At 44.9% G+C, this 18,656-nt stretch overlaps 1 protein-coding gene across 2 annotated transcripts in view; it reads left to right on the top strand.

Moving 5' to 3' along the window:
* The first annotated feature begins 1,691 nt into the window (after positions 1-1,691).
* ppargc1b (peroxisome proliferator-activated receptor gamma, coactivator 1 beta) overlaps positions 1,692-18,656 on the top strand; it is a 166,837-nt gene continuing 149,872 nt past the window's right edge. For both annotated transcript variants that reach the window (XM_067996396.1, XM_067996397.1), the window contains exon 1: positions 1,692-1,798. In XM_067996396.1, the coding sequence (XP_067852497.1) occupies positions 1,721-1,798 (78 nt within the window). In that variant the 5' untranslated portion in view covers positions 1,692-1,720. The remainder of the gene's footprint in view (positions 1,799-18,656) is intronic.

Raw genomic sequence — 18,656 nt, forward strand, 5'->3', positions numbered from 1 at the left:
AAGATAGTTTACCATGGTCACAGTCACATAGGATATAATTTGTGACTTTAATAAGGACTGTTTCAGTACTGCAGCAGGGGTGGAAAACCAATTGGAGGGATTGAAACGTGGAGTTGCGGGAAAGATGGGCACGGATTTGGGAGGCAACAACACGTTCAAGGACTTTGAAGAAGAAAGGGAGGTTGGAGATGGGGTGGTAGTTTGCAAGGACAGAGGGGTCAAGGGTGGGCTTTTTGAGGGGGGTGATGATGGCAGATTTGAAGGGGGGGGGGAAAACAGCACCTGAGGAGAGGGAACCGTTAACAATATCAGTTAACATGGAGGCCAGAAAGGGAAGTTTGGTGGGAATAGGGTCGAGGGAGCAGGAGGTGGGTCTCATGGTCAAGATGATCTCGAAGAGGGCATGAAGGGAAGTAGGAGAGAAACTAGAGAAAGAATCGAGTTCAAGGCTAGGGCGGGTTGGGGGGGACCCATAGGAGAAGTTTGGCTTGGTGGGCCACGGGAAGGGGGCGAAGTCGCAGAGGCAGCTGAACGGATGGCTTCAATCTTAGTGACAAAGTAGTCTACAAGCTCCCTACACTTCTTGTTGGTGAGAGTGGAAGAGGCAGGGTAGAGGGGTTTAAGAAGACGGTTTGTATATCTATAGTTCACCCCTCTGTGACCCCTGTGTATCAACATGTGATGTCTACTGGCTCACTGGATATGTTTGCACAGCATGGAACCTTTTATTTAATTCCCCTGATTTTACAAATTATGATTTATTTTCAGTTGATACCAGAATGGAGAGATTATACCTATCAGGAAAGACTGAACAGGCTGGGGCTCTTTTCTCTAGAAAAGTGGAGACTGAGCTATGACCTGTTAGGGTAATTTAAGATTATGAAAGGATTTGCTAGGATAGACATAGAGAAGATGTTTCTACTTGCAGGGGAAGATCAGAACTAGGGGCCATAACTATATCATAGTCACTAATAAATCCAATAGGGAATTCAGGAGAAATTTCTTTACCCAGAGAATGTTTAGACTGTGGAACTTGCTACCACAAGAAGCAGTTGAGGTGACTAACATAATGCATTTCAGGGGAAGCTAGATAAACACATGAGGGAGAAAGGAATAGAAGGATATCCTGATAGGATTAGATGAAGTAGGGATGGAGGAGACTCGTGTGGAGCATAAACGCTGGCCGGAGCAGTTGGGCCGACTAGCTCATTGCTGTGCTGTACCCTCTGTGTAATTCTATTTCCTGTTAGTTGGGTGAGTCAATCCCTTCTCTGATTTTTTTTTAATGGTGCTCGTCCTGTAAAGGGAGCATCTGCTGATATATCCTGTAGTTTCACCCAATCGTGCAATCTGCTGTCCTAACTCAAAGTAGGTCTTTACCTAGTCTGACAGTTACAATATTCTCGTATTTCCACCATCAGCACACATCACCCCCAGCTTCTCGATGGGAAGAGAAAACCAACTGTTACTGCTGCATCCGGTCGCTATAACGGGCCATCCTTTTGGGACCCAACAGCACAACACCCAAAACTAATCCCATCTTTTTACCAGGAAAAGCAACAGTGCACCACTCTGTGCACTTGCACCCTACCACCATCTGGTGTAGCAATACACCATACCATTTGTAGTACCGCTACTGTCCATCTGCCTTCCCGGGGCAGCAGCGAGCCCGATCTGCCGGCTCTGAGAGCACAGCGACCGTCTCACACACCGCGGGAAGATGGCGAATTGCTCGCTCACAGACGAGGACTTCTCTTTATTCGTCTTCAACTACCTGACAGAAAACGCAGAGTCTCAGGTAAAGGAGCCGCGCTGACTATGATGATTGTACGGTTATAGATGCACGCATGCTAACCGAGACACCGTGTGACAGTGCTTCCCCCAGCCGGTGCTGAGAGCGGCTACACCGGGTTCCGCTTTAGCTGTCTGTGCATTTACCGTTCTCTGGAAAGTCATGTGTGTTGGCGGTGAGCAGAGCATCGGCTTCACGTGGAGCCCGTGCTGAGAACTCGCCAGCCCGGGCACCATTCGAGCGCTCGCGGCCGCCCAGCCGCTGACTGATTGTATTGAGTTACATTGTTGCAAATCCCATAAAGTGTCATTCGCACGGGATCGTTTCATTCATTCATTCCGGACACGTGGGTGCACGAAGTTACAATAAATCTCTTATATTCTGTTAATGGAGCCGCGATTCGCTCCAAAGTACGTGTGCAGAAGTGGGGGGGGGGGGAAAAATCAGCAACTTCTATTTAGTGCCTGAAATCAGCCGATCAAGTCAGACTCGTGGGGGGGGGGAGAAATAAAAGATGATATATACTCATTTCCTCTTTGTGGTCAACAGGACGCGCGTGTATTATTTCCACAATTCTTATAAAAGAGTGGACCAGATGGACATTTAGGAAGAAACAGTGTGAGAGCTTGCGCAACTCGGGGCATTACTCAACATTAACGCACATGCAGTGGATCTTAAGGAGGGCAGATGACGGCAGCAGACTCCGGCTGTGACCACTTCAGAATTAGTGACATGTTAGAGCAGTCTCGTTATTTCTTGTCCAAACTCGCGTCTTTTTTTTTTAAGAACCCGAATACTGTTTTTTTTAAGGATTCTCAAGAAGGGACAAGCGTCTCAAGCTGCTGATCCTGCACACGTAGGATATATACGTAGTGGAAACTTGGGTAGTTTCTTGTATGTGATCTATACTGCGTTTTAAAAAAAAAATACCATTGGTGTTTGCGCAGGGTTCAGTCCGCAACGATTACCCCCCCCCCCCCCCTCAAAAAAAATCCGGAGAGATGGTAATGATGTTTAGCATATCGTTTTAATAACTATAACTATCATGTACATTGCGTAGAGGCTGCGGGCACGGTTTATGAAAGAACAAGCTGACTGTTTGATAATCTGTCACATGAGGGGTGGCTGCGCCGACGAGTGCTGACGTCTATGCTCTACTACTGGGAGCCGAGAATGAACCTGATGCCACTGCATTTCTGGCACCACTCGCTGCGCATCTCAAGTAGTGCGGCCACTTAGGAGAGTGTACTTTCCAGAGATTTTAATTATAGAATGTAAAATGCCGTAACTATGTACGGTTGTCATGATTTGGGCGCTTACGAAAGAGTGATGCTCCATACAAAATGAAAGCAAGAAATTAGATCCCATATCATGTGTGAGTGTATTTTTGACACGTTATAACTTTCTCATGTCTGGTCTGATACATTTACGGTATTAGGATAAGGTGTGCTAAAGCTCTTCAATGGGTCACCTCAGAGTGACCCTTGCCACTGCCATCTAGTGTTACAGATCTATTTTTGGTTGTAGCTGCATCTGGGTTGTAACAGCAGCTGAGAGAAGCAACAACAGTAGCTGAAGTCATTTCTTCTTGAAATGTTCACGTTAATATACGCACTTTCCTGATGTGGGCATAGCAACAAAGCCATGTGCAAGAGTTCCATTATCAGGAATAAGGGGATAATGTCCTTATTAGTTTTGGGGGAAAAAACCCTGAAAATTACATGTAAAATATTTGGTGTTGGTTAAATTGAGAAATATTGCTTTGTTTTGATGAATAAAAGTCAAATATTGCATTAGGTGAGATCTTTCAGTGGTAAATAAATTACATCTCTGGTGATTTCCTCAAGATCAGTTGATTAAATGTTGAAAAATAAACTCTTGGCTGGACATAAACACTGCAGCCTCACTGGCAGCTGTCTTGAACACCTTGCTATTCATATACCCTCCCCAAAAAAAGCATGTCAGAGGTCCAGAAACACCTATAGTAATGCTAATACGAATGTCCAGGTGGGAAGCCTGTATCTTGCTGAAAATACCCTTCTATGTTGGCTGTCTGAGTTGATGCTATAGGAATTTCCCAGGAATACCATGACGAATGGATGCAGAACTTGGCATAAGCTGAGCATCAGGAGAATCAACCAACTCCTTCACAGGTGTCAAATTATGACATTCAAACAGCTAGTATACAAGTTTAAAATTTTACAGCTTGATCTATTTGGCTATGATTTTGATACTCCAAAAACTCCAAGTCATATTCTGTGGCCCATGGACACATCTTCATCCTCTGCACTATGTTCATTTGCTGTCAACTCGCAACATGGAAAGTCTAACCAGGGGCCTGGAACTGAGAAGAGGCTGTCAGCTTGCAGAGGAGGAATGGGGAGAAATATGGAGACTGACCCTTACAACTGTCACATACAGTGATTGTGAGAAAGAGCTGTGATCATAAGGTTCTGTGATTAGAAGGGCATGCCAGCCCACATTGATCTGGGAGGTCACAAAAACCATATAACTGCCATCACAATCCTTTCAGACTCACCCCTGTGCTTACTGGGTGTCTTCCTTGGAGAATAAGACCCCTGTCGCATGGACCCTGGCACAGCTTGAATTTTCACTTCTTGCAGCAAGAAGCTGAAATCCTGTACCAGTATTGGAATACAGCCTTCACCACAATAAACATGGACAATATACTTGTGAGCTATGTTCGTCTGAGTGCAAAAACTATGCCTAGAGCTGAAAAAATACCAGGCAATCTATGCCCTTTCTTGGCCCATGTGACACCCCCCTTATGACATAAACAACTAAATGCATAAATTGAGGCAGACCAGCCTGAAAGGATGGGTGAAATCGCATTATCACCCTGTTCCAAATCTTCAAGTGGGCAGCAACCCAATTTCACGTCAAGATAATATTGCAAAGATCCCACATTCCTTGTTCTCTTACACCCTCGCCTCCTCTGACAGGCTAACTCCTCCCTGCCAAAAAATGGCTTCATTCCCCTAGTGTGCAAAGCTGTCTGAGTACGAACAACTATCACCAAATTCACTGTATTCCCAAGCAGATACCATGTGAACAAGATGACAACTTGTCCTTATATCGTACCTTTAATATTCCAAGATGCAAAGGGGAGATAATGGACACTTAACTGGAGATAGGCAAAGAAGATTATGTGAGGTGACCAAAGGTACGGTTTAAAAAAGAGAATGTGATGAGCTTTTGAATGGAGAGATGTAGCAAGGTGAAAGTGTTTGGGAAGAGAATTTGAGAGCTCAGGGTTATGATAGCTTAAGGCTCTGACATCAGTGGTGGAGTGTAGGGGAGAATGTACAGGAGTCTAGACTCAAGAACGGAGGGTGCAAGCTTGGACATTGGGCTGCTTCTGAGGTAGGGTGGAGTGAAACTTTGGAGAAATTAGTAAACAAGGATGAAGATTTTGAATTCAGTGTGCTGGGAACAGGGAGCCAGTGGAGGTCACTGGTGAATGGGACTTAGTATGATATTGGATATGATGGTGGAGTTCTGAAGCACTCTTACCAATATGAAGACTAGACTCTTTGTTCTGTACCAATTTTTTTTACTATGCCTCCAGGTTTATCAGAGAGCACGTACATGACCACTACCATACAGTGTAGATTCTCCCTCAGGACATTGTTTTCAGTAAAGTGTATATGACCCTTTGGCTTAACAACTGCACTGGCAACCAGTGGGCCTATTGATTAACAAAATATTATGCAACATTTTTTCACATTGAGGTCACTTGCTTTGTGAATCAAAGTATTGATCACATTGCTGCTAAAAGCTGTATTAAAACACACTAACTTCAGCTGTGTTGAGATGGAAAGGGTTAATGGTTTAGAAATGGCACCAGGTAGGTCCTGTATAAAAATGACCTCTGATATCTTAGTGATACAAACAGGAAATGCTAAGAAAGCTGTTCAGCTAAAGTACAAACCTGCATCATACTTCCTAGCATGCACCGCTGCAAAATCAAATTGCTTCTCTACAGTCAGCAATTTCTTTTTGCTTGCCCTACTTAATTTACCATAAAAGCAGAAACTAGATCAGTTGTAAGCTACACCAGTAGGGGGCCTAGGAATCATAACACTACACTAGGCTCATTAGACAATCTAGATCAAACACTGACCAAGAGGAATGGCATGTATGGAAAGGGGGATTGTTATCAACATTTACTTATTTTTATATGATAATAGATAATAGCAGTATTAATGTCAAACATTTGTAAACTTTTTTTATTTCAAGCTCTTTTGTGTTTATTTTCCCAGTTAAACAATTGCTTTTTTGCTTTGCTACACAGATTTACAAACTTTTTAAGCTATCTTTTTTGGCCATGAGTAGACTTTAACATAGTGGCAGGTTGTTTTTGATGTGATATCTGGCAGGAAAGCCCAGTGGCATGCACACCAGACCCAAAAAACAAACACAACTCATGCTGCTTTAGTGTAATTCAGGTGAAATGATTGAAGGACAAGGTGTAAAAGAATTCATTTGTTCGTCCAACCTTCTATGTACCAACCTTCACTATAGCTGGTTTTAATTTAAAATACAGGAGATGCATGTGACTGTCTCCTTGGAATAGTTCAGAGTCTCATTTAACCATTTGTTATCTCTTCTGGTTCTGTTGTGTTAATGAATTTTATGAAGTGTCATGATGCTGCATTCTTGCTTTTATATGTCTTTCCTCTCCTCCATAATTAAACACACTCTGCAGTAGGTTTAAGATGCCCATGGTGCTGGATGGTGGAAGTGTCATATACTAAGAGTAGTTAGTCTCTATATTTGGATGGGAGCTTGCATGTGCACATTTGGAATAAATGTGCTGCAGTTGTGCACAAGTGGAAGAGTATTTTCAGATTTTGGGAAAGCAGCATCGTACTGGGGGTATTTTCTGGGGTACTGCAACAACTGTGGCGAGGTCAATGCTGCCGTATTGTGTCGACTCAAGCAGTGATCTGAGACATTTGTTGTTTGGCAAACAGAACAGTAAATGGTTGGTTTGAAAATGTCAAGTCAGTTCAACAATTACTGGCTCATAGCAGCTCATTTTGTATTAAGGTGTGGCTATTCCAGCAAATGATCACGTGAGGAAGATTTCAAAATGTGGGAATCCTGAAATCCATTGTCCTGCTGAAACTTTCTCTGTGAAGACAGTCTTGATTACTCTAAAATTTACCCGTTGCTTGTCTCATTTATTTACTAATACGGAAAAAAGAGCGATAGTATCACGGATTTCATTTTGCACAACATACTGTCATATTTTAATTCCTAGGATACCTAAAAGACATCTGCATTTCACTTCAGTTTGAATACTATCAGTTGTGCTGTGCAACAGATTTTAAGAAACATATTAACATTGTGAAATGCAGTTTGAAACCATCTTACAGGAATTACTGCATCAATACACTGAAGGACAGATAGGTTTCAAAGGTCAGAGAGAGCATTGAATCCATAATGAATTCTCAAATGTTCTTGAAACAGTTCAGAGTAATGCATAATGTATCAGGTAAAATACTGCTTAACTCAGTCAGAGAAACATAAGTTGGAATAGTTGCAGCAACTGCCAAGGAACTTGGGTGACTACTTGCTCAAGAATTCTAAACCTATTATGTAAAAGCTGTTTTCTAAGTATGTCTCATAAAAGGAAGTCATATTAAAAATAATTGGGTCCCTATTCTTTTCTGTGGTCTGCCCATAAAAAAAGCTTAAAATATTTAGGACTACAATCCTTGAAAGGATAAGCTTCAAATTTATGCGAGGTGTGAAAAATTGAAAGCACTTTAACTAAATTTCAGTAGTGGAGGGTGGGGGGAGAGGAAGTAACTGGGATCAAAGTTTCCTTCTTCTGTTTGACAGCAAGAGTCCAATGTGAAATGAGTTCAGGGAGTTCTTAGTGGTACAGGCTCTCAAATCATCACAAAATTGGCAATATTATTCAGAGGGCCTAAGGATTTTTGTGGGGAGTGGAAAAATTCACAGTGGTGTTGTACCAATGCTCTTCTAAGGATGGGGTGAAGGCACACTGTTGGGGCATTCATTTTAGTTAGCACAATTCTTAAATATAAGGATGACTGAGAGCTAATTGGTCTCAGCTTCTGCTGATGGGCTAAATTTAGCTATCTGAACATATAAAAATGACAGACAGGAAAAGACGTACTGGTCCATCCGCCCTGTCCCACACAGCTGTGATGCCTTATGCATTATAATACATGCACTCCCCACCCCACCCAGAGCCATGTGCTCTCCTGGGAGAGGCAAAAAACACAGATAAAAATGCAGGTTAATTAGGGGAACAAAACTGGAAAATTCCTCTTCGACCCCTCTTAGGCAATCAAATCTAGTCCAGGAGATCACATTTGCCCTGATTAGCATTACAAGCTACCTACTTGTAAAGGGGCTTGATAGGGGAGACGCAGAGAAGATGGTTCCACATGCAGGGGAAACCAGAACTAGAGGCCATAAATATAAGATAGTCACTAATAAATCCAATAGGGAATTCAGGAGAAACTTCTTTACCAAAGAGTGGTAAGAATGTGGAATGCGCTACCACAAGGAATAGTTGAGGTGAATAGCATAGATACATTTAAGGGGAAGTTAGAAAAACACACGAGGGAGGAAGGAATAGAAGGATATGCTGATAGGGTTAGATGAAGCAGGGAGGGAGGAGGTTCATCTGGAGCATAAAAGCCAACATGGACCTGTTGGGCCGAATGGCCTGTTTCTTTGCTGTACATTCAATGTAATTCTATGTAATACTTCTTGTATGAGGTGATCTCTGCCCCAGCCGAAAAGAGGTCCAGCTCTTGCTTAAAGGAATACAGAAAATCAGCATTCCATGCACAAGCCAGCAACCTGTTATACATGTCCACTATTCTCGGAGAAAAGAAGAACTGCCTAATATCCAACCTAGTTCAGCCATAACATAACTTGTAAGTGTGGCTCGTGGTCCTCGCTAATCTATTCAGTTGAAATAATTGGCCTACATAAATATGATCTAGTCCCTTCATTGTTTTATAAATTTTGATCAAATCACCCCTAAGTCTACGCATCTCTAAAGTATAGAAAACCAGCTCATTGAGCCAATCTGGATGACTAAGGTGTTTTAAGCTATCTCTGACATTGCACCATAAAAGTGGTGTAATATGCATTTACTCCTTTAAAATAAATTTAAATGTCATTCAGCTTGTACAGGCAGCTTCCAGAAGTATTAGGAGCCCATCTTTTCTTTCTCCTAAAATGTTGACATCAAAGCCTTGCTGACAGTTTGTTGCAACAAGAGTTTGAAAAAGATTAAAACAGACTGGCACACAGTTGCTCACAAAAGGGATAGTGTTAGAGTGTGTTAATTAGTGAATATTATGTGTAGGAGCAGATCCCTGCTTCCTCATAATAGCCAGCTTCACAATAGATCCAGATATTGAGACAGTCCTGTTTAGTTTGTCTCTGGCATTCAGTACAGTGGGTGTACTGTGGTATGAACATGTGACTGACAACTCATTTAGTTTGGAAATCTGTGTTTCAGCTGTGTTGCATAAGTGTTCTGTATGCAGTTTGATAATGTGCCATACTAGTCTAGAGCCCACACTTATTCCATATATGTTCTGGCAGACCAAGGAATCCTAGATATCTTCAAAAATTCTTTCTTCAGTTCTCGTCTCCATTTTTGGTTGTTCTCCTTGAACATAGCCCCTTTTATACTACATACACATTCCCGTTTAACTGCATGGGTTTACTTTTGTGTTAAAAGCTATAAAACAAGCCTGGATACTTTTAGTGAGGAATCTGTATCTTTGTTGAACATGCAAAAAACTATGCTTTGCACAAATCCCTTTAATAGCATTAAGCTAAGAGCATGTTACAGCAAAATGCATTGGAAGTGATTTTTCTCTGTTCATTGATTTCTGTGTTTTAAAGGTAATGATTTTCAGATGTATGATAGTCATTAAGATGCTGAAGAGTGCACTTTAACCTTTGTAAGACCAACAATAACATTGTGAAGAGAGTAAAATTATAATTATTTCATTGAAAAACTCTTAATTTTCTATTTTTTTTCTAATTTTCTGGTAATATGATCTTGTTAGTTATTTTCCTCTTGGGTCTCCCTGGTGCCTCACTCTGTTTCTTGGATGGGGATAACCTGTTTGCAGGTCCCTGCCAGTGCTGCTGTGTAACTGGTCTTACTTTGCCCCTAATTTCCTGTAGGGTGGCACCATGCAATGCCTCTGCTCTGTAACTCTGCCAAGTAGGCTAGCTAACAGCAAGAAGTCACTGAGTGGAGGATCATCTGACTCTAACCACTCAACAAAGCACTGTGCCACGATGTCACCATGTTTAAAATTGTTTTATACACACCATTTCTTAATAAATACTTCAAACAAAACCATGCATTCAGCAATAATTTTGAAAGCTGCTATTGAGGCGTCTAAAACTACTGAATTATATCTATTGAACATCATTTTAGCACAGCTTCTTCAGGATCTTTTCTTTACATGTGTTTTTTTAAAAAAAGTATTACTGCTTCTTTCAAAGCAAAATGCTCCCTGACCAAGAACCTATGCTTTATGATGTTCAACCTATGCATAATTATAAGAGTACTGTACCATATAAGGAGAAGTAGCCAATGCTGTGGTACACGAATGTGTGAGATTTATTCTAGTTAACATTCTCTCGATTAATGTGAGTACAGTGACATTTTAACTGTCAGTAAGTTGAGGGAACTGATGATGGTGGAGCCCACTTTCTCAAGACAACTAGTGATGGACAATGAATGTGACGTTGCCAACGTTGTCCTCACCCGAGAACAAATGGAAAAAAAAACTGTGGGTGCAAGTCCACTCCAGGTTTAAGCACCTAATCTGTGTTCACCAATATAGCAACAGTGACTGCATTTCAAAGTAATTCATTATATGTGAAGTACTTTGGGATGCCTGGAGGACATAATAAGGTGCTATACAAATGCATGTTCTTGCATGCTTTCTTATGAAAGGTTAGCTGTCACTACAAATTTTTCATTGTATCTGATGCTGTCTGGTTATAACTGTCAGACTTTCATTAACAGAGTGTTACATTGTCACATAATAAGCTTTCATTGTACTATTCATATTATGAAAATCTGTTGTGACATTTTCCATGAAGTAATATTTACTCCCTGCAAAATTAGCTACCTTGGAGGATGTATTACATCAATGTGGACAGTGACTACTTTTGTTTCTGATTTTTCCACTAAATGCCTGATAAATGTTTTGACTTGCCATCTCTGCAGTTGTAGGATTCTTCCCTGCAGTATGTGTGGCAATATGCTTTTTCCAGTTTTCTCCTATCCTCTCCTGAAGGGGCCTACTCACGGTTGGATAATGCTCTATCACTGATACTTTATCCAAGTGGCCATTTTCATATCTGAAACTAGACAGTGAGCGTTGATAATGCTACTTGACTATGGGGATCCCAGCTAAACCTAATCCTGGCTTCATCTGACGTTCACAAGCAAACAGATTCTAGGAGGGGTCAGTAGATATCAGGAACCCTGGCTTTTTTGCCCTACCTGACCCAGGGTGATGAGGAAATTATACTGGTGAAATTAGCTAGTTTAGCATAGATGGGGGGATTAAACCTGGGTTTTACCTGTTTATTACTCAACACCAAACAATACGGTGTATTTACACACAACCATCGGAAAAAAGAAAGACTTGCATTTATATAGTGCCTTTCACGACCTCAGGACGTCTTAAAGCGCTTTATAGCCACTGAAGTACTTTTGAACTGTAGTAACTGTTCTAATGTAGGAAACGTGGCAGCTAATTTGCACACAGGAAGCTCCCATAAACAGCAATGTCATAGTGACCAGATAATCTGTTATATTGATGAGTGTTAAATATTGGCCAGGACACTGGGGAGAACTCTCCTGCTCTTCTTTGAAATAGTACCATGAGATCTTTTACGTCCACCTGAGAGGGTAGATGGGGCCTTGGTTTAACATCTCATCTGAAAGATGGCACCTCCGACAGTGCAGCACTCCCACAGTATTGCACTGGAGTGTCAGCCGAGATTTAGAGCTTAAGGGGTCGATTTTAGCACCCGCGATCGGGTGCGTTCCTGGCGGGGGGGTGCTCCGAAAATCGGGGGTTCCCGGGGCGGGGCGGGAGCCCGGCTCCAACCCACCCACTTCCGGGTTTCCCACAGACGCGCTGACGTGCGCACGCAGCCCCCGCATGTGGGACTCCCGCCGGCAATTTTTTTTTTTATTCGTTCACGGGATGTGGGCGTCGCTGGCGAGGCCAGCATTTATTGCCCATCCCTAATTGCCCTCGAGAAGGTGGTGGTGAGCCGCCTTCTTGAACCGCTGCAGTCCGTGTGGTGACGGTTCTCTCACAGTGCTGTTAGGAAGGGAGTTCCAGGATTTTGACCCAGCGACGATGAAGGAACGGCGATATATTTCCAAGTCGGGATGGTGTGTGACTTGGAGGGGAACGTGCAGGTGGTGTTGTTCCCATGTGCCTGCTGCTCTTGTCCTTCTAGGTGGTAGAGGTCGCGGGTTTGGGAGGTGCTGTCGAAGAAGCCTTGGCGAGTTGCTGCATTGCATCCTGTGGATGGTACACACTGCAGCCACAGTGCGCCGGTGGTGAAGGGAGTGAATGTTTAGGGTGATGGATGGGGTGCCAATCAAGCGGGCTGCTTTATCTTGGATGGTGTCGAGCTTCTTGAGTGTTGTTGGAGCTGCACTCATCCAGGCAAGTGGAGAGTATTCCATCACACTCCTGACTTGTGCCTTGTTGATGGTGGAAAGGCTTTGGGGAGTCAGGAGGTGAGTCACTCACCGCAGAACACCCAGCCTCTGACCTGCTCTCGCAGCCACAGTATTTATATGGCTGGTCCAGTTCAGTTTCTGGTCAATGGTGACCCCCAGGATGTTGATGGTGGGTGATTCGGCGATGGTAATGCCGTTGAATGTCAAGGGGAGGTGGTTAGACTTTCTCTTGTTGGAGATGGTAATTGCCTGGCACTTATCTGGCGCGAATGTTACTTGCCATTTATGAGCCCAAGCCTGGATGTTGTCCACGTCTTGCTGCATGCGGGCTCGGACTGCTTCATTATCTGAGGGGTTGCGAATGGAACTGAACACTGTGCAGTCATCAGCGAACATCCCCATTTCTGACCTTTTGATGGAGGGAAGGTCATTGATGAAGCAGCTGAAGATGGTTGGGCCTAGGACACTGCCCTGAGGAACTCCTGCAGCAATGCCCTGGGGCTGAGATGATTGGCCTCCAACAACCACTACCATCTTCCTTTGTTCTAGGTATGACTCCAGCCACTGGAGAGTTTTCCCCCTGATTCCCATGGACTTCAATTTTACCAGGGCTCCTTGGTGCCACACTCGGTCAAATGCTGCCTTGATGTCAAGGGCAGTCACTCTCACCTCACCTCTGGAATTCAGCTCTTTTGTCCATGTTTGGACCAAGGCTGTAATGAGGTCTGGAGCAGAGTGGTCCTGGCGGAACCCAAACTGAGCATCGGTGAGCAGGTTATTGGTGAGTAAGTGCCGCTTGATAGCACTGTCGACGACACCTTCCATCACTTTGCTGATGATTGAGAGTAGACTGATGGGGCGGTAATTGGCCGGATTGGATTTGTCCTGCTTTTTGTGGACAGGACATACCTGGGCAATTTTCCACATTGTCGGGTAGATGCCAGTGTTGTAGCTGTACTGGAACAGCTTGGCTAGAGGCGCAGCTAGTTCTGGAGCACAAGTCTTCAGCACTACAGCTGGGATGTTGTCGGGGCCCATAGCCTTTGCTGTATCCAGTGCACTCAGCCATTTCTTGATATCACGTGGAGTGAATCGAATTGGCCGAAGACTGGCTTCCGTGATGGTGGGGATATCGGGAGGAGGCTGAGATGGATCATCCACTCGGCACTTCTGGCTGAAGATGGTTGCAAACGCTTCAGCCTTGTCTTTTGCACTCACGTGCTGGACTCCGCCATCATTGAGAATGGGGATGTTTGCAGAGCCTCCTCCTCCCGTTAGTTGTTTAATTGTCCACCACCATTCACGACTGGATGTGGCAGGACTGCAGAGCTTTGATCTGATCCGTTGGTTGTGGAATCGCTTAGCTCTGTCTATAGCATGTTGCTTCCGCTGTTTAGCATGCATGTAGTCCTGAGTTGTAGCTTCACCAGGTTGGTACCTCATTTTTAGGTACGCCTGGTGCTGCTCCTGGCATGCTCTTCTACACTCCTCATTGAACCAGGGTTGATCCCCTGGCTTGTTGGTAATGGTAGAGTGAGGAATATGCCAGGCCATGAGGTTACAGATTGTGGTGGAATACAATTCTGCTGCTGCTGGCCCACAGCGCCTCATGGATGCCCAATTTTGAGCTGCTAGATCCGTTCTGAATCTATCCCATTTAGCACGGTGGTAGTGCCACACAACACGTTGGATGGTGTCCTCAGTGCGAAGACGGGACTTCATCTCCACGAGGACTGTGCGGTGGTCACTCCTACCAATACTGTCATGGACAGATGCATTTGCGACAGGGAGATTGGTGAGGACAAGGTCAAGTAAGTTTTTCCCTCGTGTTGGTTCGCTCACCACCTGCCGCAGGACCAGTCTAGCAGCTATGTCCTTCAGGACTCGGCCAGCTCGGTCAGTAGTGGTGCTACCGAGCCACTCTTGGTGATGGACATTGAAGTCCCCCACCCAGAGTACATTTTGTGCCCTTGCTACCCTCAGTGCTTCCTCCAAGTGGTGCTCAACATGGAGGAGGACTGATTCATCAGCTGAGGGAGGACGGTAGGTGGTAATCAGCAGGAGGTTTCCTTGCCCATGTTTGACCTGATGCCATGAGATTTCATGGGGTCCAGAGTCAATGTTGAGGACTCCCAGGGCCACTCCCTCCTGACTGTATATCACTGTACCGCCACCTCTGTTGGGTCTGTCCTGCCGGTGGGACAGGACATACCCAGGGATGGTGATGGAAGAGTCTGGGACGTTGGCTGAAAGATATGATTCTGTGAGTATGGCTATATCAGGCTGTTGCTTGACTAGTCTGTGGGACAGCTCTCCCAATTTTGGCACAAGTCCCCAGATGTTAGTAAGGAGGACCTTGCAGGGTCGACTGGGCTTGGTGTTTTGCCGTTATCGTGTCCGGTGCCTCGTGGTCCGATGCCGGGTGGTCCATCCGGTTTTATTCTTATTATGACTTTTCGTAGCGAGATTTTACAACTGAGTGGCTTGCTAGGCCATTTCATAGGGCAATTAAGAATCAACCACATTGCTGTGGGTCTGGAGTCACATATAGGCCAGACCGGGTAAGGACGGCAGGTTTCCTTCCCTAAAGGACATTCGTGAACCAGATGGGTTTTTACGACAATCCGGTAGTTTCATGGCCATCATCACTGATACTAGTATTTTAATTCCAGATTTTTACTTAATTAATTAATTGAATTTAAATTCGCCAGCTGCCGTGGCGGGATTTGAACTCGTGACTCTGGATTTTAGTCCAGGCCTCTGGATTACTAGCCCAGTAACATAACCACTATGCTACTGTACCCTGATGCCAGCTGGGTGGCACTTAAAGTATTTATTTAGGTATTTCAGGTTGTTTACAGACCTGATTAAGGAGATATTTCAGGAGGGTTGGGATTTTACAAACAACTGGGACTGTTTCCCGTAGTGGGGAAAACACTCCCAGTTCAAATGGACGTGTTGCAGCCATCAGCCTGTGGCAGCTGCAAAGGTCCATTTGACAGGTGGGGGTGGGGGGGGGAGACCCTCACTTATTGCAGGAGGCCACTCTGTCACTTTGGACAAAGTTTGGCCTCCACCACCCTCCTCCTAACAACAAAATTCACCAACTTGCAAACTTACCCCAGTGTCCAGACACATGCACCTACCTTGCGGACCCCCTCAGATGTACATCTTCCGGATGGGGGCCGCCGTAGCTGCAGTCATGACCTCCTCGGAGGGCGAACAGCATCACCAGCCTCGCCGGCCAAGCCGTCCACCTCTGACACGTGGAGCTCCACAACACAGTGCTGTGACACATCCACCTGCACAGCAGGAGGGAGGGCAACCGCAGAGAGAGATGCGTCGCAGAGGGCACTACCCTCGCCACAGGGTCCACAGACCGAGGCTCAGCTTCCTGGACCTCTCTGAGCAGCAGTGCACACGGAGGCTCAGAGGCACTCGACATGTAGTCGTGGACATCTGCAGCCTCCTTCATGCCGAGCTGCTCCCGGCTGGCCCAAGCACCATCTTCTTACCTGTCGCTGTCAAAGTTACCACTGCCCTCAACAACTTCTCCTCCGCATCCTTCCAGGGTGCCACCGGGCACATTGCCGACGTCTCTCAGTCGTCTGCACAAAAGAGCCCTGCAAATACACCTACGCCCACTCTGCAGTGACACAATGGGTGGCATCAGTTGTGGGTCTTCATTGTGATCCTCAGGAAAGGGCATTATTGCACAAACCAGACAAGATTCGCAAAGATGTGGCAGTAGTGGTGCCAATATAATATGTAATGTGAGTTGCTCAGAAATTCAATACAAGTAAAAACCATGACAAGCCCTCAAAAAACCCTTGTTGTGCATCCTCTTCATGTTCACGACACATTGGCCTTTTGCTGCCTACTGCATATATTTGATGCATGCCCTGTGGCTGCAGCACAGGTCGTGGCAGGTTGAGTGAGGCTGACCGTGAAAGAGATGCATGAGAGGGTGAGTATGAGATAGAGCCATGAGATTGTATGAGGATTGGGTTGAGTGGTAGTGGCGGGATGAGTATTGGCGAGGTGAGTAAGTGCAGGTAAGATGAGGATGAGCTTTGAGTGGGTGTGAGGAGTGATGTGACAGAGTAGTGTTGGCAGTGCAGAAGGAGATGTGGGGTGGGGGCGGTGATGTGACAGACGGAGTGTCGGGGAATGAGTAAGTGTACTCACTTTGGCTGACCTACTTGGTCATTGCGGCGCCTCCTGCACTGTATGCAAATGGGCGATATGTTGGTGGTGCAGGTGACCTCCTCTGCCACCTCGAGCCAGGCCTTTTTGGTGGCAGAGGTAGGCCGCTTCCTCCTGCCCACCGGGGGGAAGATCTCTGTCCTCCCCCTCCTCCTCACCCCATCCAATAAGAGCTGGAGTGAGGCATCATTAAACCTGGGAGCAGCCTTCCCCCTGGGCTGCTCCATGCTGTAATTTTTCCTATTTCTTGCAGCATCAGCCAGTGGAGGACTGCCCCTTTAAATAGAGCTCCTCCAGCTGACAGACCTTACTGCGCATGCGCAGTCCGCCCGCCGCGCAGCTTAGCAGCAGGGAACTCGGAACAAGAGGTAAGTGGCTCCATTCAGCCTGCGATTGCGTTCGGGGCAGACTGATTTCACCGGGCGCGTTACCCATGCGCCCAATCGCCCCCCCCAGCCGCGAATCCGCCGCCATGTTAATATCGGGCCCTAAGTCTCTGGAGTGGGACTTGAATCCACAACCTTCTGACTCAGGCGAGAATGTTACCAACTGAGCCACAGCTGACACCGTGAGAAGTTCTCTTTTACTTTTAAATTCTTGCTCCTTTGTGATTGGAGAAAATATTTATGGATAAAAGATTTTCATACTGTTTTTCTGGATCAGCTCAGTTTGAATTTATACATGACAAGATGTTGCCGCTATAATTTGCTTTTAAATTTCATTTCTTTTGCACTCAAGGGGAAAGATGTCAGTGCTGGGGAATGGAACGCTTCCTACTTCCAGCATTCACTGTCTGCATCAGGCACTCCCAGGTCACATGTAGACTAGCCAAATTCCGAACAAAGCTCCCAATCTCAAAAAGCACCTGCTTCTGTGGTATTTTTGCATTTCCCACAACTATCCTTAGGGCTGTCTGAGTGACGTTACAAATAAGGGGTAATTAGTGACAGTGGGCCTATGCCAACTAGCAACTGGATTGAGACTCATTTCACGTATGACTCTTTACTGTCAACAGAGAGAGGGAACTGTTATCCTAGCATTCTGTTCGGTATTTGAGCAGAGGTCCAAGAGTGTCTCACCCACTGTACCACCCAGTTTCCCTTTTTAGAGTTCTTTAACAAAAAGTGGGTCTGCATTTCAAGTACCATTATTCCCAAAACCCATGCATAGAAACTTCCATGCCCCCTTCCCTTTCTGTTTGATATTTTTATTATTTTTTTTCTCCCTTTTTAGACCTAATTTCTCATGTAAGCAGGTCAGACATGAAGCTGCTCACAAACCTGTGCCAGATAGCAGTTATGAGCTAGCTGTTATATGAGAGCCACGTGGGTGCCGACCAGTTTTCTCCTCTCTATCTAGAGAAATGTCCTACCTCTGCTCTGTGCCCCCTTTAATCACTTAGTCAGGAACTTGCCACAAAGGTAATGAAAGGCACAAATCTGCAGCAAATCCAAAGCAATTTTAACTGTTTTAGGAGTACAAAATAATTTTATTGTGCCATTGTTACATAGGAACTGGAGTAGGCCATTCAGCCCCTCGAGCCTGCTCCACCATTCAATTAAATCATGGCTGATCTGTACCTCAACTCCATTTACCTGCCTTTGATCCATATCCCGTGATACCCTTACCTAATAAAAATCTGTCAATCTCAGTCTTAAAAATTTCAATTGACCCAGTATCCACAGCCTTTGGGGGAGAGAATTCCATACACTTTATGCAAAAAAGTGCTTCCTGATTTCACCCCTAAATGGCCTATCCCTAATTTTAAGTTAAGTTCTTTTATTGTCATTGGCTGAAAGCAGTACTTTACTAGACTGTGTTAGTCAAACATTTTCACTGTTTCAACACTGAAGATAACTATGGCAGTTTTGAAATTTGTGCATCATATGTTTTTAAAGA

Source organism: Heptranchias perlo, chromosome 14 (assembly GCF_035084215.1).
Source record: "Heptranchias perlo isolate sHepPer1 chromosome 14, sHepPer1.hap1, whole genome shotgun sequence".
In the NCBI taxonomy this organism is placed as follows: domain Eukaryota; kingdom Metazoa; phylum Chordata; class Chondrichthyes; order Hexanchiformes; family Hexanchidae; genus Heptranchias; species Heptranchias perlo.